The following is a 23,414-nucleotide window of genomic DNA, read 5'->3' on the forward strand; positions in this document are numbered from 1 at the left end:
TAGCCTCAGAGCTGCGATAAGAGGGTTTAGAGGAAAGCCATAATCCATAATCCACTCCTTATCAAAGCTAGCAGCTACACACACACACATACACACTGGGTCAGTCAGTGCGAGGGGGAAGGGGGGCAGATGGGCAGGGGACACACTTGACTGCTGAGGCCCTGAGGGGTTGGACGGGTGGGAGGCAAGGCTTGGACTGGGGGTTAGAACAAGGCTTGGACTGGGGGTTAGAACAAGGCTTGGACTGGGGTATAGAACAAGGCTTGGACTGGGGGTTAGAACAAGGCTTGGACTGAGCTGGGACTGGGGGTTAGATCAAGGCTTGGACTGGGACTGGGGTTTAGAACAAGGCTTGGACTGGGACTGGGGTTTAGAACAAGGCTTGGACTGGGGGTTAGAACAAGGCTTGGACTGGGACTGGGGTTTAGAACAAGGCTTGGACTGGGACTGGGGTTTAGAACAAGGCTTGGACTGGGACTTAGAACAAGGCTTGGACTGGGCTGGGACTGGGGGTTAGAACAAGGCTTGGACTGGGACTGGGGTTTAGAACAAGGCTTGGACTGGGACTGGGGTTTAGAACAAGGCTTGGACTGGGCTGGGACAGGGGGTTAGAACAAGGCTTGGACTGGGCTGGGACTGGGGGTTAGAACAAGGCTTGGACTGGGCTGGGGCAGGGGGTTAGAATGAGCCTGGAGCTGTGGTTATAAAGCTAGGGCTGAGGATAGGTCTGGGGTTATAAAATAGGACCGGGGGGGGGGGGGGGGCTCGAGGGGGCACAGATGTTGGCTGCCGTTAAGCCTGTCACCTCAGTGGCCTGGTGGCAGCTGGCATTGTTTAACACACAGAGAGAGGAGGGTGAGGAGATAGGGGAGAAGAGGGGGAAGAGGCGTTCGCATTCGTAGAGCCGCCAGCGATGTCACATGTACATATGTCACATACATTCTGCCACGCCATGGGTTACAGGCCAGCCTGGAAATCCACTAATCCCTCGAGCCTGTGTGTGTGTGTGTGTGTGTGTGTGTGTGTGTGTGTGTGTGTGTGTGTGTGTGTGTGTGTGTGTGCAGGCAGCCTCTTTGTACTAGATCTCTTACCAGGGACAGAGAGGTTGAAACATTGCTTTGACTGGGCTGAAATGGATGGATGAAAATAGAGAGTGGTTGAAAACACAAAAGACGCAACAGGCAACAAGATGTGAAAAGAGAAAGACGACAGAGAGAGGAGGGGAGACAGCAGGTACATACAGGGTGTTTGTCTGTCTCTGTGTGTGTCCAGTCTCACCTGGCGTGCCTCGCTCCTCCAGAGGCCGTTGCTGGTCTTGGTGGGGGCGATGGTGACGACGGGCGGGGTGCTTGGCACACTGTGGCCCCCAGGTGGCACCAGGACAGGCCCTGGGCCCAGGGGGCCTCTCTTGGGTGTGCTCACCGGAGAACTGTGGTTGGTGGCTGGGGACGAGACCGGAGACGACTCACTACTGATGGACGAGCCAGCTATGAAGAGAGAAGAGAGGACATGACATTATTACAGTAGCATTATTACTATACAGCCTTGTTACATGACATGTTACTAGACAGCTGAACCACACAGTCATTATTACTATACAGCCTTGTTACATGACATGTTACTAGACAGCTGAACCACACAGTCATTATTACTATACAGCCTTGTTACATGACATGTTACTAGACAGAGCTGAACCACACAGTCATTATTACTATACAGCCTTGTTACATGACATGTTACTAGACAGAGCTGAACCACACAGTCATTATTACTATACAGCCTTGTTACATGACATGTTACTAGACAGCTGAACCACACAGTCATTATTACTATACAGCCTTGTTACATGACATGTTACTAGACAGCTGAACCACACAGTCATTATTACTATACAGCCTTGTTACATGACATGCTACTAGACAGCTGAACCACACAGTCATTATTACTATACAGCCTTGTTACATGACATGTTACTAGACAGCTGAACCACACAGTCATTATTACTATACAGCCTTGTTACATGACATGTTACTAGACAGAGCTGAACCACACAGTCATTATTACTATACAGCCTTGTTACATGACATGTTACTAGACAGAGCTGAACCACACAGTCATTATTACTATACAGCCTTGTTACACGACATGTTCACGACATGTTACTAGACAGCTGAACCACACAGTCATTATTACTATACAGCCTTGTTACATGACATGTTACTAGACAGAGCTGAACCACACAGTCATTATTACTATACAGCCTTGTTACATGACATGTTACTAGACAGCTGAACCACACAGTCATTATTACTATACAGCCTTGTTACATGACATGTTACTAGACAGCTGAACCACACAGTCATTATTACTATACAGCCTTGTTACATGACATGTTACTAGACAGAGCTGAACCACACAGTCATTATTACTATACAGCCTTGTTACATGACATGTTACTAGACAGAGCTGAACCACACAGTCATTATTACTATACAGCCTTGTTACATGACATGTTACTAGACAGCTGAACCACACAGTCATTATTACTATACAGCCTTGTTACATGACATGTTACTAGACAGCTGAACCACACAGTCATTATTACTATACAGCCTTGTTACATGACATGTTACTAGACAGAGCTGAACCACACAGTCATTATTACTATACAGCCTTGTTACATGACATGTTACTAGACAGCTGAACCACACAGTCATTATTACTATACAGCCTTGTTACATGACATGTTACTAGACAGAGCTGAACCACACAGTCATTATTACTATACAGCCTTGTTACATGACATGTTACTAGACAGCTGAACCACACAGTCATTATTACTATACAGCCTTGTTACATGACATGTTACTAGACAGCTGAACCACACAGTCATTATTACTATACAGCCTTGTTACATGACATGTTACTAGACAGAGCTGAACCACACAGTCATTATTACTATACAGCCTTGTTACATGACATGTTACTAGACAGAGCTGAACCACACAGTCATTATTACAATACAGCCTTGTTACATGACATGTTAATAGACAGCTGAACCACACAGTCATTATTACTATACAGCCTTGTTACATGACATGTTACTAGACAGCTGAACCACACAGTCATTATTACTATACAGCCTTGTTACATGACATGTTACTAGACAGAGCTGAACCACACAGTCATTATTACTATACAGCCTTGTTACATGACATGTTACTAGACAGCTGAACCACACAGTCATTATTACTATACAGCCTTGTTACATGACATGTTACTAGACAGCTGAACCACGCAGTCATTATTACTATACAGCCTTGTTACACGACATGTTACTAGACAGCTGAACCACACAGTCATTATTACTATACAGCCTTGTTACATGACATGTTACTAGACAGCTGAACCACGCAGTCATTATTACTATACAGCCTTGTTACATGACATGTTACTAGACAGCTGAACCACACAGTCATTATTACTATACAGCCTTGTTACATGACATGTTACTAGACAGCTGAACCACACAGTCATTATTACTATACAGCCTTGTTACATGACATGTTACTAGACAGAGCTGAACCACACAGTCATTATTACTATACAGCCTTGTTACATGACATGTTACTAGACAGCTGAACCACACAGTCATTATTACTATACAGCCTTGTTACATGACATGTTACTAGACAGCTGAACCACACAGTCATTATTACTATACAACCTTGTTACATGACATGCTACTAGACAGCTGAACCACACAGTCATTATTACTATACAGCCTTGTTACATGACATGTTACTAGACAGCTGAACCACACAGTCATTATTACTATACAGCCTTGTTACATGACATGTTACTAGACAGAGCTGAACCACACAGTCATTATTACTATACAGCCTTGTTACATGACATGTTACTAGACAGAGCTGAACCACACAGTCATTATTACTATACAGCCTTGTTACACGACATGTTCACGACATGTTACTAGACAGCTGAACCACACAGTCATTATTACTATACAGCCTTGTTACATGACATGTTACTAGACAGAGCTGAACCACACAGTCATTATTACTATACAGCCTTGTTACATGACATGTTACTAGACAGCTGAACCACACAGTCATTATTACTATACAGCCTTGTTACATGACATGTTACTAGACAGCTGAACCACACAGTCATTATTACTATACAGCCTTGTTACATGACATGTTACTAGACAGAGCTGAACCACACAGTCATTATTACTATACAGCCTTGTTACATGACATGTTACTAGACAGAGCTGAACCACACAGTCATTATTACTATACAGCCTTGTTACATGACATGTTACTAGACAGCTGAACCACACAGTCATTATTACTATACAGCCTTGTTACATGACATGTTACTAGACAGCTGAACCACACAGTCATTATTACTATACAGCCTTGTTACATGACATGTTACTAGACAGCTGAACCACACAGTCATTATTACTATACAGCCTTGTTACATGACATGTTACTAGACAGAGCTGAACCACACAGTCATTATTACTATACAGCCTTGTTACATGACATGTTACTAGACAGCTGAACCACACAGTCATTATTACTATACAGCCTTGTTACATGACATGTTACTAGACAGAGCTGAACCACACAGTCATTATTACTATACAGCCTTGTTACATGACATGTTACTAGACAGCTGAACCACACAGTCATTATTACTATACAGCCTTGTTACATGACATGTTACTAGACAGCTGAACCACACAGTCATTATTACTATACAGCCTTGTTACATGACATGTTACTAGACAGAGCTGAACCACACAGTCATTATTACTATACAGCCTTGTTACATGACATGTTACTAGACAGAGCTGAACCACACAGTCATTATTACTATACAGCCTTGTTACATGACATGTTAATAGACAGCTGAACCACACAGTCATTATTACTATACAGCCTTGTTACATGACATGTTACTAGACAGCTGAACCGCACAGTCATTATTACTATACAGCCTTGTTACATGACATGTTACTAGACAGAGCTGAACCACACAGTCATTATTACTATACAGCCTTGTTACATGACATGTTACTAGACAGCTGAACCACACAGTCATTATTACTATACAGCCTTGTTACATGACATGTTACTAGACAGCTGAACCACACAGTCATTATTACTATACAGCCTTGTTACACGACATGTTACTAGACAGCTGAACCACACAGTCATTATTACTATACAGCCTTGTTACATGACATGTTACTAGACAGCTGAACCACGCAGTCATTATTACTATACAGCCTTGTTACATGACATGTTACTAGACAGCTGAACCACACAGTCATTATTACTATACAGCCTTGTTACATGACATGTTACTAGACAGCTGAACCACACAGTCATTATTACTATACAGCCTTGTTACATGACATGTTACTAGACAGAGCTGAACCACACAGTCATTATTACTATACAGCCTTGTTACATGACATGTTAATAGACAGCTGAACCACACAGTCATTATTACTATACAGCCTTGTTACATGACATGTTACTAGACAGCTGAACCACACAGTCATTATTACTATACAGCCTTGTTACATGACATGTTACTAGACAGAGCTGAACCACACAGTCATTATTACTATACAGCCTTGTTACATGACATGTTACTAGACAGCTGAACCACACAGTCATTATTACTATACAGCCTTGTTACATGACATGTTACTAGACAGCTGAACCACACAGTCATTATTACTATACAGCCTTGTTACATGACATGATACTAGACAGAGCTGAACCACACAGTCATTATTACTATACAGCCTTGTTACACGACATGTTACTAGACAGCTGAACCACACAGTCATTATTACTATACAGCCTTGTTACATGACATGTTACTAGACAGCTGAACCACACAGTCATTAATACTATACAGCCTTGTTACATGACATGTTACTAGACAGCTGAACCACACAGTCATTATTACTATACAGCCTTGTTACATGACATGTTACTAGACAGCTGAACCACACAGTCATTATTACTATACAGCCTTGTTACATGACATGTTACTAGACAGCTGAACCACACAGTCATTATTACTATACAGCCTTGTTACATGACATAATACTAGACAGCTGAACCACACAGTCATTATTACTATACAGCCTTGTTACACGACATGTTACTAGACAGCTGAACCACACAGTCATTATTACTATACAGCCTTGTTACATGACATGTTACTAGACAGAGCTGAACCACACAGTCATTATTACTATACAGCCTTGTTACATGACATGTTACTAGACAGAGCTGAACCACACAGTCATTATTACTATACAGCCTTGTTACATGACATGCTACTAGACAGCTGAACCACACAGTCATTATTACTATACAGCCTTGTTACATGACATGTTACTAGACAGAGCTGAACCACACAGTCATTATTACTATACAGCCTTGTTACATGACATGTTACTAGACAGAGCTGAACCACACAGTCATTATTACTATACAGCCTTGTTACATGACATGTTACTAGACAGCTGAACCACACAGTCATTATTGTTATACAGCCTTGTTACATGACATGTTACTAGACAGAGCTGAACCACACAGTCATTATTACTATACAGCCTTGTTACATGACATGTTACTAGACAGCTGAACCACACAGTCATTATTACTATACAGCCTTGTTACATGACATGTTACTAGACAGAGCTGAACCACACAGTCATTATTATCTTCAAGATGTTCAAATGTTCACAGATGACCAGGAAGGTCAAATAATAATCACAGAACCTGTGTTAGCATATCCAAGAGTAGCGTAGTGGAGAGGAAACAGTGGGTTCTGACACACAGTTCTGGGTTAGAGTATGCTAGACTAGCGTATCCAAGAGTAGCGTAGTGGAGAGGAAACAGCGGGCTCTGACACACAGTTCTGGGTTACCGTATACTAGCCTAGCATATCATAGCGTAGTAGAGGGGAAGCAGTGGCCTCAGACACACCGTTCTGGGTTAGCATATCCTAGCATATCATAGCGTAGTAGAGGGGAAACAGTGGCCTCAGACACACCGTTCTGGGTTAGCATATCCTAGCCTAGCGTATACACAGGCCCAGATGGATGGCCCTGGGTGGCCATTAGATAGTGACAGTGATCAGGACGAGCAACCCTGTGAGAGTCACATGGCCCTGACACACCGCTAAAACACACACACAGCAGGGAGTAAGAGCTGGCCCAATGAGCTGTGGCACATTTTCTGCCCCTACGGGGAAACCGTGCAAAGAAGGGTCATGGTCTGGTCACATGTCTCTCCCTCTATGTAGCTCTCATCTCATATGATCACATTCTCTCTCTCTCTCTCTCTTTCTCTCTCTTTCTCTCTCTCTCTCTCTCTACTATAAGTACAGGACATAAGACAGGAGTAGAAATGAATGTGGGCATTGTTTAATGCGTTTCACAGGAAGAACATTCCAAGTATTTCAACGTAGGTAAGCAAGGGGGGGTTATATTTGCCCTAAAGGGACAAAACTAGAATATCAATACACAACATATTCCTCCCCCTTTTGATGACTCAAAAGTAAATATTCACTGTTTTGCCTATTGTTTTCTTTTTAACATAAGTCCTCTTAATGTTAAATAAATGAACTTTTCAGAATAACCTTTTCTGAACTAGGGAAAGAGGGTAGACTTCCTCAGTCCCCAGACTTAACCCTGGGGTGTATTCTGCCTCCATGTCGGAGGTTAGTCTGAACTATATAGTCAACCTGTCAGGGGGTCGTCTTTCTCTTGCAGGGTAATGAAGACCTACAGGTGAGTCTACAGTCACTTTGTCTCTGAGTCTGAGTGGTGATGGTGTATGCCCAGACTGAGGTGCAACAGTACCCTGAGTAGGCACTCTGGCTGGTTCAGGTGAGTCTACAGTCACATTATCTCTGAGTCTGAGTGGTGATGGTGTATGCCCAGACTGAGGTGCAACAGTACCCTGAGTAGACACTCTGGCTGGTTCAGGTGAGTCTACAGTCACATTGTCTCTGAGTCTGAGTGGTGATGGTGTATGCCCAGACTGAGGTGCAACAGTACCCTGAGTAGGCACTCTGGCTGGTTCAGGTGAGTCTACAGTCACATTGTCTCTGAGTCTGAGTGGTGATGGTGTATGCCCAGACTGAGGTGCAACAGTACCCTGAGTAGGCACTCTGGCTGGTTCAGGTGAGTCTACAGTCACTTTGTCTCTGAGTCTGAGTGCTGATGGTGTATGCCCAGACTGAGGTGCAACAGTACCCTGAGTAGACACTCTGGCTGGTTCAGGTGAGTCTACAGTCACATTGTCTCTGAGTCTGAGTGGTGATGGTGTATGCCCAGACTGAGGTGCAACAGTACCCTGAGTAGACACTCTGGCTGGTTCAGGTGAGTCTACAGTCACATTGTCTCTGAGTCTGAGTGGTGATGGTGTATGCCCAGACTGAGGTGCAACAGTACCCTGAGTAGACACTCTGGCTGGTTCAGGTGAGTCTACAGTCACATTGTCTCTGAGTCTGAGTGGTGATGGTGTATGCCCAGACTGAGGTGCAACAGTACCCTGAGTAGGCACTCTGGCTGGTTCAGGTGAGTCTACAGTCACATTATCTCTGAGTCTGAGTGGTGATGGTGTATGCCCAGACTGAGGTGCAACAGTACCCTGAGTAGACACTCTGGCTGGTTCAGGTGAGTCTACAGTCACATTATCTCTGAGTCTGAGTGGTGATGGTGTATGCCCAGACTGAGGTGCAACAGTACCCTGAGTAGACACTCTGGCTGGTTCAGGTGAGTCTACAGTCACATTATCTCTGAGTCTGAGTGGTGATGGTGTATGCCCAGACTGAGGTGCAACAGTACCCTGAGTAGGCACTCTGGCTGGTTCAGGTGAGTCTACAGTCACATTGTCTCTGAGTCTGAGTGCTGATGGTGTATGCCCAGACTGAGGTGCAACAGTACCCTGAGTAGGCACTCTGGCTGGTTCAGGTGAGTCTACAGTCACTTTGTCTCTGAGTCTGAGTGGTGATGGTGTATGCCCAGACTGAGGTGCAACAGTACCCTGAGTAGACACTCTGGCTGGTTCAGGTGAGTCTACAGTCACATTGTCTCTGAGTCTGAGTGGTGATGGTGTATGCCCAGACTGAGGTGCAACAGTACCCTGAGTAGACACTCTGGCTGGTTCAGGTGAGTCTACAGTCACATTGTCTCTGAGTCTGAGTGCTGATGGTGTATGCCCAGACTGAGGTGCAACAGTACCCTGAGTAGGCACTCTGGCTGGTTCAGGTGAGTCTACAGTCACATTGTCTCTGAGTCTGAGTGGTGATGGTGTATGCCCAGACTGAGGTGCAACAGTACCCTGAGTAGACACTCTGGCTGGTTCAGGTGAGTCTACAGTCACATTGTCTCTGAGTCTGAGTGGTGATGGTGTATGCCCAGACTGAGGTGCAACAGTACCCTGAGTAGGCACTCTGGCTGGTTCAGGTGAGTCTACAGTCACATTGTCTCTGAGTCTGAGTGGTGATGGTGTATGCCCAGACTGAGGTGCAACAGTACCCTGAGTAGACACTCTGGCTGGTTCAGGTGAGTCTACAGTCACATTGTCTCTGAGTCTGAGTGGTGATGGTGTATGCCCAGACTGAGGTGCAACAGTACCCTGAGTAGGCACTCTGGCTGGTTCAGGTGAGTCTACAGTCACATTGTCTCTGAGTCTGAGTGGTGATGGTGTATGCCCAGACTGAGGTGCAACAGTACCCTGAGTAGGCACTCTGGCTGGTTCAGGTGAGTCTACAGTCACATTGTCTCTGAGTCTGAGTGGTGATGGTGTATGCCCAGACTGAGGTGCAACAGTACCCTGAGTAGGCACTCTGGCTGGTTCAGGTGAGTCTACAGTCACATTGTCTCTGAGTCTGAGTGGTGATGGTGTATGCCCAGACTGAGGTGCAACAGTACCCTGAGTAGACACTCTGGCTGGTTCAGGTGAGTCTACAGTCACATTGTCTCTGAGTCTGAGTGGTGATGGTGTATGCCCAGACTGAGGTGCAACAGTACGCTGAGTAGACACTCTGGCTGGTTCAGGTGAGTCTACAGTCACATTATCTCTGAGTCTGAGTGGTGATGGTGTATGCCCAGACTGAGGTGCAACAGTACCCTGAGTAGACACTCTGGCTGGTTCAGGTGAGTCTACAGTCACATTATCTCTGAGTCTGAGTGGTGATGGTGTATGCCCAGACTGAGGTGCAACAGTACCCTGAGTAGGCACTCTGGCTGGTTCAGGTGAGTCTACAGTCACATTGTCTCTGAGTCTGAGTGCTGATGGTGTATGCCCAGACTGAGGTGCAACAGTACCCTGAGTAGGCACTCTGGCTGGTTCAGGTGAGTCTACAGTCACTTTGTCTCTGAGTCTGAGTGGTGATGGTGTATGCCCAGACTGAGGTGCAACAGTACCCTGAGTAGACACTCTGGCTGGTTCAGGTGAGTCTACAGTCACATTGTCTCTGAGTCTGAGTGGTGATGGTGTATGCCCAGACTGAGGTGCAACAGTACCCTGAGTAGACACTCTGGCTGGTTCAGGTGAGTCTACAGTCACATTGTCTCTGAGTCTGAGTGCTGATGGTGTATGCCCAGACTGAGGTGCAACAGTACCCTGAGTAGGCACTCTGGCTGGTTCAGGTGAGTCTACAGTCACATTGTCTCTGAGTCTGAGTGGTGATGGTGTATGCCCAGACTGAGGTGCAACAGTACCCTGAGTAGACACTCTGGCTGGTTCAGGTGAGTCTACAGTCACATTGTCTCTGAGTCTGAGTGGTGATGGTGTATGCCCAGACTGAGGTGCAACAGTACCCTGAGTAGGCACTCTGGCTGGTTCAGGTGAGTCTACAGTCACATTGTCTCTGAGTCTGAGTGGTGATGGTGTATGCCCAGACTGAGGTGCAACAGTACCCTGAGTAGACACTCTGGCTGGTTCAGGTGAGTCTACAGTCACATTGTCTCTGAGTCTGAGTGGTGATGGTGTATGCCCAGACTGAGGTGCAACAGTACCCTGAGTAGGCACTCTGGCTGGTTCAGGTGAGTCTACAGTCACATTGTCTCTGAGTCTGAGTGGTGATGGTGTATGCCCAGACTGAGGTGCAACAGTACCCTGAGTAGGCACTCTGGCTGGTTCAGGTGAGTCTACAGTCACATTGTCTCTGAGTCTGAGTGGTGATGGTGTATGCCCAGACTGAGGTGCAACAGTACCCTGAGTAGGCACTCTGGCTGGTTCAGGTGAGTCTACAGTCACATTGTCTCTGAGTCTGAGTGGTGATGGTGTATGCCCAGACTGAGGTGCAACAGTACCCTGAGTAGACACTCTGGCTGGTTCAGGTGAGTCTACAGTCACATTGTCTCTGAGTCTGAGTGGTGATGGTGTATGCCCAGACTGAGGTGCAACAGTACGCTGAGTAGACACTCTGGCTGGTTCAGGTGAGTCTACAGTCACATTGTCTCTGAGTCTGAGTGGTGATGGTGTATGCCCAGACTGAGGTGCAACAGTACCCTGAGTAGACACTCTGGCTGGTTCAGGTGAGTCTACAGTCACATTATCTCTGAGTCTGAGTGGTGATGGTGTATGCCCAGACTGAGGTGCAACAGTACCCTGAGTAGACACTCTGGCTGGTTCAGGTGAGTCTACAGTCACATTATCTCTGAGTCTGAGTGGTGATGGTGTATGCCCAGACTGAGGTGCAACAGTACCCTGAGTAGACACTCTGGCTGGTTCAGGTGAGTCTACAGTCACATTGTCTCTGAGTCTGAGTGGTGATGGTGTATGCCCAGACTGAGGTGCAACAGTACCCTGAGTAGACACTCTGGCTGGTTCAGGTGAGTCTACAGTCACATTGTCTCTGAGTCTGAGTGGTGATGGTGTATGCCCAGACTGAGGTGCAACAGTACGCTGAGTAGACACTCTGGCTGGTTCAGGTGAGTCTACAGTCACATTGTCTCTGAGTCTCAGTGCTGATGGTGTATGCCCAGACTGAGGTGCAACAGTACGCTGAGTAGACACTCTGGCTGGTTCAGGTGAGTCTACAGTCACATTGTCTCTGAGTCTGAGTGCTGATGGTGTATGCCCAGACTGAGGTGCAACAGTACGCTGAGTAGACACTCTGGCTGGTTCAGGTGAGTCTGGAGCACTTTCCACATATGTATGTATGTTGCTGCAGTGGATGTTCAGGTGATGGCTCGTAGTCATGGTAGGTATCCAGTAGCGGATCTTGGTTTGTCACTTGGCAGGAGTCATCTCTGAGGTTGGTTCCACTCCACTTTCTGTACAGCACTTTGAGATATCAGCTGATGTTCGAAGGGTTTATAGAAATGCATTTGATTTGATTTGATTTGATTCCTGGCAACAGTTGATCCACATGTCTCCTCCAGATGATGTTTTCCGGTGTGTGAACTGTGTAGGACACAGGCCCTGTTTGTACAACCACTGTGGAGGTCGAGTTGCATGCGAAGCTGTCTTTTCATCATGGCTGATGCGGGCAGTGCTTCTGTAGTTTAACAGGAAGGTGTTTAGGCGCCTATTGAGGGAGCCATTCCCTTGTGAAGATTTTAAAGCTTGCTCCATCGTTTGGACAAACTGTTCAGCGAGGCCGTTCGTTGTAGGGTGATACGGCGCTGACTTGATGTGCTGAATTCCATTTGCTTCCATGAATGACCGGAACTCTTCCAATCTCTCTAGTGTAGCGTTCAGGTTTCTCAGGTGCTCCTGCTCGTCTTTGCCGGTGATGAGTAGATCATCGAGGTAACATTGGACCCCAGTGAGCCCGCTCAGTATCTGGTCCATAGCTCTCTGAAACAAGGCCCGAGCGGAGGTGATTCCAAAAGGAAGCCTCCGGTACCTGTACAGTCCTTTGTGAGTCACTAGGGTCAACAGTTCTTGTGACTCTTAGTCAACATGCATCTGTAGATAGGCCTGACTTAAAGTCTATCTTACTGAATTTTTGTCCTCCAGCTAAACCAGAAAAGAGGTCTTCAATGAGGGGCAGTGGATATTTTTCAGCAGTCAAGACTGGGTTAATGGTGACTGAAATCACCACAGAGTCTGAGTGAGCCATCTTTTTTCATGACTGGAACAACGGGTGTAGCCCTTTCACTAACATTCACTGGGTCCAATACTCCACTCTCGACTAGTCTGTTTACCTCAATATCAACTTTTAGTTTTATGGAGTATGGGACAGGTCTAGGGTTTCACGGTCAGTTTAACTGTTATGTCCTTCTGTTAAGGGAATTTTTTTATCAATGATGACTAATTATGTATACATTTCAATCAGGACTGACTAGTCCAAATGCTATTATGTACTGTAAATATATGAATTTTCTCTCTTGCTCCCATTCCCAATTGTATATAATATAGTCAGGAGTTTAGTAACAATGACGGTCTGTTCCTTTGTACAAATGAATGAACTATCTCCAGATGGCAGGGACGGACTATCTCCAGACTGTCTAGAATGCTGATTTACAGTGACTGACCTTGGCATTAGGAGAGGAGGGAAGGCTCGAGAAACCATAGGGCCTCTCTCCCGGTGTCATGAAAGAGATAGATCATTTAGAAAACGCTGACGTCATTTTCAGTTTATAACCTGTGGTAAAATGTGTATGTACCCAGTACTCTCTTGAAATAAACGCTGTTACCTGAGTTTAAGACTGGGGCTCTGTCCATTCCTATAATAATAATATGGGTTTTACGATCCCATAGAATGCATTGACAGAGTAATTAATTCTGATTGGGAAATAATACAGAGGAATTTAGAATTGCACTAACACCTTCATACTGCCAAGGTCTCCTTTGAACACATCCGCGTGTTTCCTCATTATCCCTTGTAGGTTTGTGTCCTCTTTTGCAACCATGTGAATTTCCTGTCAGTTTAGTTTGTTTAGCCAGTTTAGTTTGATCTTTTTTTTAGTTTGATCTTTTCCAGCCATGCTGGATGGTTGCCTTTCACAATGTATCTTTACCTTCTGTTTGTTGAGCTCCACTGTAACGATCACGCGTCTTCTCAATGGTACAAGCTCACCGGTGTGTGTTTTCAGCGTCATCTTTGTGGGCTGTAGTGTGAGGTGATGTAGTTTCTTCTTGTATACAGCCTCAGACAGCGAAGATATGGCTGCTCCAGTGTCCACTTGCATCCGTACTGCGTTTCCATCCAGTAGCGATGTCACCCAGTACCCGTGTCCATTGTCTGAAGTGGACAAAACATGCAAAGATTCTTCCTCTTCAGACAGAGTATCACTTTGTTCATCCTCTGTGTGCTCCATTTTATGCTCTTTCTTTTTGTACTTCCTGAAGTCGCTTTTCCTTTGTTCAGTACTTTTGTTCGATTGTGTCTTTTTGTTTTTCTCTGCACGTTCAATGTGACCCTTTTTTCCACAACTTCTGCAGTCTAAGTCTCTGCACCAACACTCCTCTGCTTGGTGACCTGGTTTCCCACAGCGATAGCATGGCTTGCCACCTCCTGCCTTGTTTTTTAACCACGTAGACACCTTATGCACTTTAGTCGAAGCACTTAGCTGTTGTGCGTCTTTATTTGCCATTTCCATTGACGTACTCACTTATTTTGCTCTCTGCAATGTTAAGTTACTCTCAGTCAAAAGGTGTTTCTGAATTGCTTCACTGCGCATGCCACACACTAACCCCTCACGTATAGGGTCACTCATTGATCGCCCAAATTCACAGTGTTCAGATAACTGTTTCAATACAGCCACAAACTGTGAGATTTATTCACCCTCCTCTTGATTTATCTTATGAAACCTGAATCTCTCTGCGATTATCAGGGGTTTGGGAGATTAATGTCCTTTTAAAGGTAGCCACAATTTCATCATATGATTTATCATCAGGTTTTTCAGGCGTTACTAGGCTGCGCACTAGATTTAATGTATTTCCTCCCATAGCAGTCAGAAATGTCGGCACAACGACTTCTGCTTTAATTCCATTTGCCAACACAAAGTACTCAAAACGTTCTGGGTAAGAACTCCATTGTTCCACAGATTCATCAAATGTTCCTATATTTCCAACCAATGCAGACATTTTCGGTTTATTTTTCTTTCTCACACTTTTCAGACGGTCCCTTAATCCCAGACCCTTTTCTTCTTCTTTTAACTCACGATGACTTCACATTCTCCTGCAGCGAAACTCTTCCTATCTCTTCCCATCCCTCGAGGCTCTCGTTTCTGTGACATCAAAAGCTAGCTAGCATCACTCGACTGGCTAGCTCCACATTTTGTTTGCATCTTTCTACAGTGGAAAAAAAATACGAGTTTAACTGACTTTCTGCAGAAGATGATGAGCACAAACGTGAGAACGTTTCTTCCTCGTCCCCAGTTTGGTTGTATAGCACACTGTATTACTTATACAACTAATGTAAGGACAGGACATGAGACAGGAGTAGAAATTAACGTAGGCATTGTTCAATGCGTTTCACAGGAAGGACATTCCAAGTATTTTAAGGTAGGTAAGCAAGGGGGGTTACAGGTGCCCTAAAGGGACAAAACTACAATATCAACACACAACAAAAAGGAACATAAAATTCAACATACCAATTAGGATCTGGCTAAAAAATACTTGAATCAGTTATAGAACCCGTTGTCCTTTATGGTTGTGAGGTCTGGGGTCCGCTCACCAACTAAGAATTCACAAAATGGGACAAACACCAAATTGAGACTCTGCATGCAGAATTCTGCAAAAATATCCTCTGTGTACAACGTCAAACACCAAATAATGCATGCAGAGCAGAATTAGGCCGATACCCACTTATTATCAAAAGTCAGAAAAGATCCATTAAATTCTACAACCACTTAAAAGGAAGCGATTCACAAACCTTCCATAACAAAGCAATCACCTACAGAGAGAGGAGTCCCCTAAGCAAGCTGGTCCTGGGGCTCTGTTCACAAACACAAACAGACCCCACAGAGCCCCAGGACAGCAACATAATTAAACTAAACCAAATCATGAGAAAAGAAAAAGACAATTACGTGACACATTGGAAAGAATTAACAAAAAAACAGAGCAAACTAGAATGCTATTTGCCCTAAAAAGAGAGTACAGTGGAAGAATACCTGACCACTGTGACTGACACAAAATGAAGGAAAGCTTTGACTATGTGCAGACTCAGTGAGCATTGCTATAGAGAAAGGCCGCCGTAGGCAGACATGGCTTTCAAGAGAAGACAGGCTATGTGCACACTGCCCACAAAATGAGGTGGAAACTGAGCTGCACTTCCTAACCTCCTTCCAAATGTATGACCATATTAGAGACACATATTTCCCTCAGATTACACAGACCCACAAAGACTTTGAAAACAAATCCAATTTCTGTTAGGTGAAAGACTAGTGCGCTATTACAGCAGCAAGATTTGTGACCTGTTGCCACAAGAAAAGGGCAACCAGTGAAGAACACACACCATTGTAAATACAACCCATATTTATGCTTATTTATTTTCCCTTTTGTACTTTTAACTATTTGCACATCGTTACAACACTATATATAGACATAATAGGACATTTGAAATGTCTTTATTCTTTTGGAACTTTTGTGAGTGTAATGTTTACTGTTGATTTTTTATTTCACTTTTGTTTATTATCTATTATTATTATTACCACTTGCGTTGGCAATGTAATCATATGTTTCCCATGCCAATAACGCCCCTTAAATTAAAATTGAGAGAGATAAATAGAGAGGGAGATAGAGAGAGGGCGAAAGCGAGAGATGAGAGAGAGAGAAAGCGAGTGAGATAAATAGAGACATAGAGAGAGATATACAGAGAGAGAGAGAGAGATACAGAGAGAGAGAGAGATATACAGAGAGAGAGAGAGAGAGAGAGATATAAAGAGAGAGAGAGAGAGAGAGAAGTAGAGAGAGAAAGGTAGAGAAGTAGAGAGGAATAGAGAGAGAGAGAAAGAGAGAAGTATAGAGAGAGAGAGAGAGAGAGAAAGAAAGAAAGAAAGAAAGAGAAAGAGAAGTAGAGAGAGAAAGAGAGAAGTATAGAGAGAGAGAGAGAGAGAGAAAGAAAGAAAGAAAGAAAGAAAGAGAAAGAGAAGTAGAGAGAGAAAGAGAGAGAAAGGGAGAGAGAGCGGATGTGTGTATATGTTTTGAAGTGTTTGTGCACATGTGTATGTAGTAGTTTGTGTGGTGTATGTAACACACAGCAGCAATAGCTTTAAACCTCAGGCCAGGTTCAGTTCTCTCCAATCTATCCACCTGACCACACAGAGACAGCCTGAGGAGAGTGTGATAGGTCAGGATGTCTGGACATGTGTCTGGATTATCACTCCTTATCATTCTAGCATTGTGACCTAGTTTAGTTACCCTAGCAACAGACACTACAATAGGGTTTGATGGTTAGGTATGGTGGTGGTCTGGATATGACCCGGTAGAAAGAATTAAGACACATGTTTATAAATCTAATCAATTACTAATGAGACAGATATTGTAATTCCTTTTGAAAATGTGAATGAGGAAAAGCTTTGAAGGGAAATGGGTGTAATAGGTGTAGATTACACAGCAGGCCTCTGTGGCTAGATAATACTAGAGAGAGAGAGAATGATAGAGAACAATAGAGAGAGAGAGAGACAGATATATATATATATATATATATATATATATATAAATATAGAGATAGAGAGCAATAGAGAGAGAGCGAGACAGATATATATATATATACAAATATAGAGATGGAGAACAATATTGTTCTCTATCTCTATATTTATATATATATATATATTCTTAAAATATAGTGGTGATCCTAACTGACCTAAGACAGGAAATCTTTACTAGGATTAAATGTCAGGAATTGTGAAAAACTGAGTTTTTGGCTAAGGTGTATATAAACTTACGACTTCAACTGTATATATATATATATATATATATATATATATATATATATATATATATATATATATACACTACTGTTCAAAAGTTTAGGCTCACTTAGAAATGTCCTTGTTGTTGAAAGAAAAGCACATTTTTTGTCCATTAAAATAACATCAAATTTATCAGAAATACAGCGTAGACATTGTTAATGTTGTAAATGACTATTGTAGCTGGAAACGGCAGATTTTTTTATAAAATATCTACATAGGCGTACAGAGGCCCATTATCAGCAACCATCACTCCTGTGTATATACAGTTGAAATCGGAAGTTTACATACACCTTAGCCAAATACATTTAAACTCAGTTTTTCACAATTCCTGACATTTAATCCTAGTAACAATTTCCTGTCTTAGATCAGTTAGGATCAATACTTTATTTTAAGAATCTAAAATGTCAGAATAATGGTAGAGAGAACAATTTATTTCAGCTTTTATTTTTTTCATCACATTCCCAGTGGGTTAGACGTTTACATACACTCAATTAGTATTTGGTAGCATTGCCTTTAAATTGTTTAACTTGGGTCAAATGTTTCGGGTAGCCTTCCACAAGCTTCCCACAATAGGTTGGGTGAATTTTAACCCATTCCTCCTGGCAGAGCTGGTGTAACTGGGTCAGGTTTGTAGGCCTCCTTGCTCACACACGCTTTTTCAGATCTGCCCACAAATATTCCATAGGATTGAGGTCAGGGCTTTGTGATGGCTACTCCAATACCTTGACTTTGTTGTCCTTAAGCCATTTTGCCACAACTTTGGAAGTATGCTTGGGGTCATTGTCCATTTGGAAGACCCATTTGCAACCAAGCTTTAACTTCCTGACTGATGTCTTGAGATGTTGCTTCAATATATCCACATAATTTTCCTGCCTCATGATGCCATCTATTTCGTGAAGTGCACCAGTCTCTCCTGCAGCAAAGCACCCCCACAATATGATGCTGCCACCCCCTTGCTTCACGGTTGGGATGGTGTTCTTCGGCTTGCAAGCCTCCCCCTTTTTCCTCCAAACATAACGATGGGCATTACAGCAAAACAGTTCTATTTTTGTTTCATCAGACCAGAGGACATTTCTCCAGAAAGTACGATCTTTGTCCCATGTGCAGTTGCAAACAGTAGTCAGGCTTTTTTTATGGCGGTTTTGGAGCAGTGGCTTCTTCCATGCTGAGCGGCCTTTCAGGTTATGTCAATATAGGACTCGTTTTACTGTGGATATAGATACTTTTGTACTCGTTTCCTTCAGCATCTTCACAAGGTCCTTTGCTGTTGTTATGGGATTGATTTGTACTTTTTGCACCAAGTACGTTCATCTCTAGGAGACCGAATGTGTCTCCTTCCTGAGCGGTATGACGGCTGTGTGGTCCCATGGTGTTTATACTTGCGTACTATTGTTTGTACAGATGAATGTGGTACCTTCAGGCGTTTGGTAATTGCTCCCAAGGATGAACCAGACTTGTGGAGGTCTACATTTTTTTCCGAGGTCTTGGCTGATATCCTTTGATTTTCCCATGATGTCAAGCAAAGAGACACTGAGCTTGAAGGTAGGCCTTGAAATACATCCACAGGTACACCTCCAATTGGCTCAAAGTATGTCAATTAGCCTATCAGAAGCTTCTAATTTTCTGGAATTGTTCAAGCTGTTTAAAGGCACAGTCAACTTAGTGTATGTAAACTTCTAACCCACTGGAATTGTGATACAGTGAATTATAAGTGAAATAATTTGTCTGTAAACAATTGTTGGAAAAATTACTTGTGTCATGGACAAAGTAGATGTCCTAACAGACTTGCCAAAACTATAGTTTGTTATCGAGAAATTTGGGGAGTTGTTGAAAAACGAGTTTTAATGACTCCAACCTAAGTGTATGTAAACTTTCAACTTCAGCTGTATATATGAGAGAGAGAGAGGTGATGAGGTGAGAGAGGAGGAAGCATATCTTGTCTGCACAACAGCAATTAGTGGCCTAATCCTCCCTCCCTCACCTCAGAAAGCCATTACTCTCCCCTGGAAGACCAGGACAATCAATACCAGAGCACTCAGGCTGGAGAGCAGAGTGACACTTAATACAGCTCCACTATCACACCTCATATACTCACAGAAAGAGAGAGTGAAAGACTACCACCACAGGGGGAGTGGAAGAGGGAGAGAGAGACTATCACCACAGGGGAGTGGAAGAGGGAGAGAGACTACCACCACAGGGGAGTGGAAGAGGGAGAGAGAGAGAGAGAGAGGCTACCACCACAGGGGAGTGGAAGAGGGAGAGAGAGAAAGAGGCTACCACCACAGGGGAGTGGAAGAGGGAGAGAGAGAAAGAGGCTACCACCACAGGGGAGTGGAAGAGGGAGTGAGAATGTCTTTATTGTTTTGAAACTTCTGTATGTGTGATGTTTACTGTTAATTTGTATTGTTTATTTCACTTTATATATTCACTTTATATATTATCTACCTCACTTGCTTTGGCAATGTTAACACATGTTTCCCATGCCAATAAAGCCCTTGAATTGAATTGAATTGAGAGAGAGAGAAAGAGACTACCACCACAGGGGAGTGGAATAGGGAGAGAGAGAGAGGCTACCACCACAGGGGAGTGGAAGAGGGAGAGAGAGAGAGCGAGAGAGGCTACCACCACAGGGGAGTGGAAGAGGGAGAGAGAGAGAGAGAGAGAGGCTACCACCACAGGGGAGTGGAAGAGGGAGAGAGAGAGAGAGAGGCTACCACCACTTGGGAGTGGAAGAGGGAGAGAGAGAGAAAGAGGGCAAGATAAATAAGAATCGTTACAAAAGAGTGAATGAGAGAGATAAAAAGGGATAGAGCAGAAATGAATAATGATCACAGCAATCCAGACCTGCCAGAGCTTCAAGCAACAGACCTCTACTCCCCTGATACCACTCCATCTCTCTCTCCTCCACCATCCCTTCCTCCCCCTCATTGTTCTCACTCCCGTTCCCTGTGTGTGTGTGTGTGTGTGTGGTGCTGTCTGTACAGTGGGGGAGGCAGGACACACTGCATCATTGAGTGAAAGCTGGAGGAGAAGCAGGTGAGGAGAAGGAGGAGGGGTTGGTGTTCCCTCATCTGATTCTCCTCTTCATTGTACTCCTCTACAAGCCAACATCATAACCTCTGTATACCTCCAACCGACACAGACCCCATCCCTCCTTCCCTGGAAACCATCCACACACCACCAGCTCCAGCCTGTTCTCTTATTCACTCCCTCTCCTCCATCTCTCTTTCTCTCCCTCTTTCCACACATCCCTCCCTCCCCTCTCTGTTCAAACGGACTGCCTCCCAAGCAGAGATCTCTCTGGGAAGACATCCATTTTTCATAAACACATTTTCAACAGTTAAGACAGTTAAGGAGAAAGGGAAGTAGCCCTGAACGCTTAACAGCCTGAGATGAGTGGTGTGTGCGTGTGTGTGTGCTTAATCTTAGATTTCTAGCATCTACTAAAGTCTAAACTACCCTCTCTCCCTCGTTCTAATAAATACAACCCCCCTCCAGTCTTTTCCTGTCACTCCCCATTCCTCACTCCTCTTGTGGTGACAGTGCTAGTTGACAGGAAGTCAGTCCATCACTGAGCAGATGGGACAGAAATGATATGCAGGCCATCTGAGTGGCCCTAAAATAGTGTCATGCTGCCATATGCAGATCCAGCCTTCGTCTATTCACTGACGCGTCTCCACACATGCTGCCATATGCAGATCCAGCCTTCGTCTATTCACTGACGCGTCTCCACACATGCTGCCATATGCAGATCCAGCCTTCGTCTATTCACTGACGTGTCTCCACACATGCTGCCATATGCAGATCCAGCCTTCGTCTATTCACTGACGTGTCTCCACACATGCTGCCATATGCAGATCCAGCCTTCGTCTATTCACTGACGTGTCTCCACACATGCTGCCATATGCAGATCCAGCCTTCGTCTATTCACTGACGTGTCTCCACACATGCTGCCATATGCAGATCCAGCCTTCGTCTATTCACTGACGTGTCTCCACACATGCTGCCATATGCAGATCCAGCCTTCGTCTATTCACTGACGTGTCTCCACACATGCTGCCATATGCAGATCCAGCCTTCGTCTATTCACTGACGTGTCTCCACACATGCTGCCATATGCAGATCCAGCCTTCGTCTATTCACTGACGTGTCTCCACACATGCTCACACTGAGGCTGAGAGGAGAGAAGGGAGTGTCCTGGTTTCAAACAGCCCTGGGCATTATGGATGTATCTCCATAGTCTGAACATGCTTCCTCTCCCCTTCTCCTGTCCTCCCCTTCTTCTGTCCTCCCCTATCCTCCCCTTCTTCTGTCCTCCCCTTCTCCTGTCCTCCCCTTCTTCTGTCCTCCCCTGTCCTCCCCTTCTTTTGATCTAATCACAAAGGACTGGTGAAAGCAAAATGGACTAGACACCAGTCCAGTTCTTTCAGATCAGTCAGACATTAAAGGAGGTGAGGAGATGAAGTCAGTCCCCTACTGGTGCTGTTAGGACATACATTAAGAACACGCTGGTCCTCTGCCCTCTAATGGTGGATAAGAGACTGCAGGCCAAGCTGTGGCTCCACGCTCTGCTCCTACGCTAGAGACGGAGAGCGAGGAAGTCTAAGCGAGAGAGAGAGTGCTCTGTGTCTGTTCCTGCGTGTGTGTATGTACAGTGCATTCAGAAAGTATTCAGAGCCCTTGAATTTTTCCACATTTTTTATGTTTCCGCCTTATTCTGATTTTTTCATATATTTTTTTAATCTTCATCAATATACACATACACCCCATAATGACAAAGAAAACAGGTTTTAAGAATTGTATTACCAGAAATAGCTTCTTTACATAAGTATTCAGACTCTTTGCTATGATACTCGAAATTGAGCTCAGGTGCATCCTGTTTCCATTGATCGTCCTTGAGATGTTTCTACAACTTGATTGGAGTCCACCTGTGGTAAATTCAGTTGATTGGACATGATGTGGAAAGGCACACACCTGTCTATATAAAGGTCCCACAGTTGACAGTGCATGTCAGAGCAAAAACCCAGCCATGAGGTCGAAGGAATTGTCCGTAGAGCGCCGAGACAGGTTGAAAATAGTGGTGCAGCGACGCTCTCCATCCAACCTGACAGAGCTTGAGAGGATCTGCAGAGAAGAATGGGAGAAGCTCCACAAATACAGGTGTACCAAGCTTGTGGTGTCATACAAAACACACTGTGCTGCCAAAGGTGCTTCAACAAAGTACTGAGTAAAGGGTCTGAATACTTATGTTAATGTGATATTTCCGTTTTTTTTTTATATACATTTGTAAAAATGTAAAAAAAAACGTTTTTGTTCTGTCATTAATTGGATAGTGTAGATGTGTAGATTGAGGGGGAATTTATTTATTCCATTTTAGAATAAGGCTGTAACATAACAAAATGTGGAAAAAGGGAAGGGGTCTGAATACTTTCTGAATGCACTGTATGTGTGTGTGATTGAGTGT

General features: G+C 44.2%; 1 protein-coding gene across 4 annotated transcripts in view; it reads right to left on the reverse strand.

The window, feature by feature from the left end:
• LOC139384731 (genetic suppressor element 1-like) overlaps positions 1-23,414 on the reverse strand; it is a 307,652-nt gene that overhangs the window by 45,796 nt on the left and 238,442 nt on the right. For all 4 annotated transcript variants that reach the window (XM_071129594.1, XM_071129591.1, XM_071129593.1 and 1 more), the window contains exon 3: positions 1,279-1,487. In XM_071129594.1, the coding sequence (XP_070985695.1) occupies positions 1,279-1,487 (209 nt within the window). The remainder of the gene's footprint in view (positions 1-1,278; positions 1,488-23,414) is intronic.

The sequence above is a fragment of the Oncorhynchus clarkii genome, chromosome 26 (genome assembly GCF_045791955.1).
Source record: "Oncorhynchus clarkii lewisi isolate Uvic-CL-2024 chromosome 26, UVic_Ocla_1.0, whole genome shotgun sequence".
NCBI lineage: Eukaryota > Metazoa > Chordata > Actinopteri > Salmoniformes > Salmonidae > Oncorhynchus > Oncorhynchus clarkii.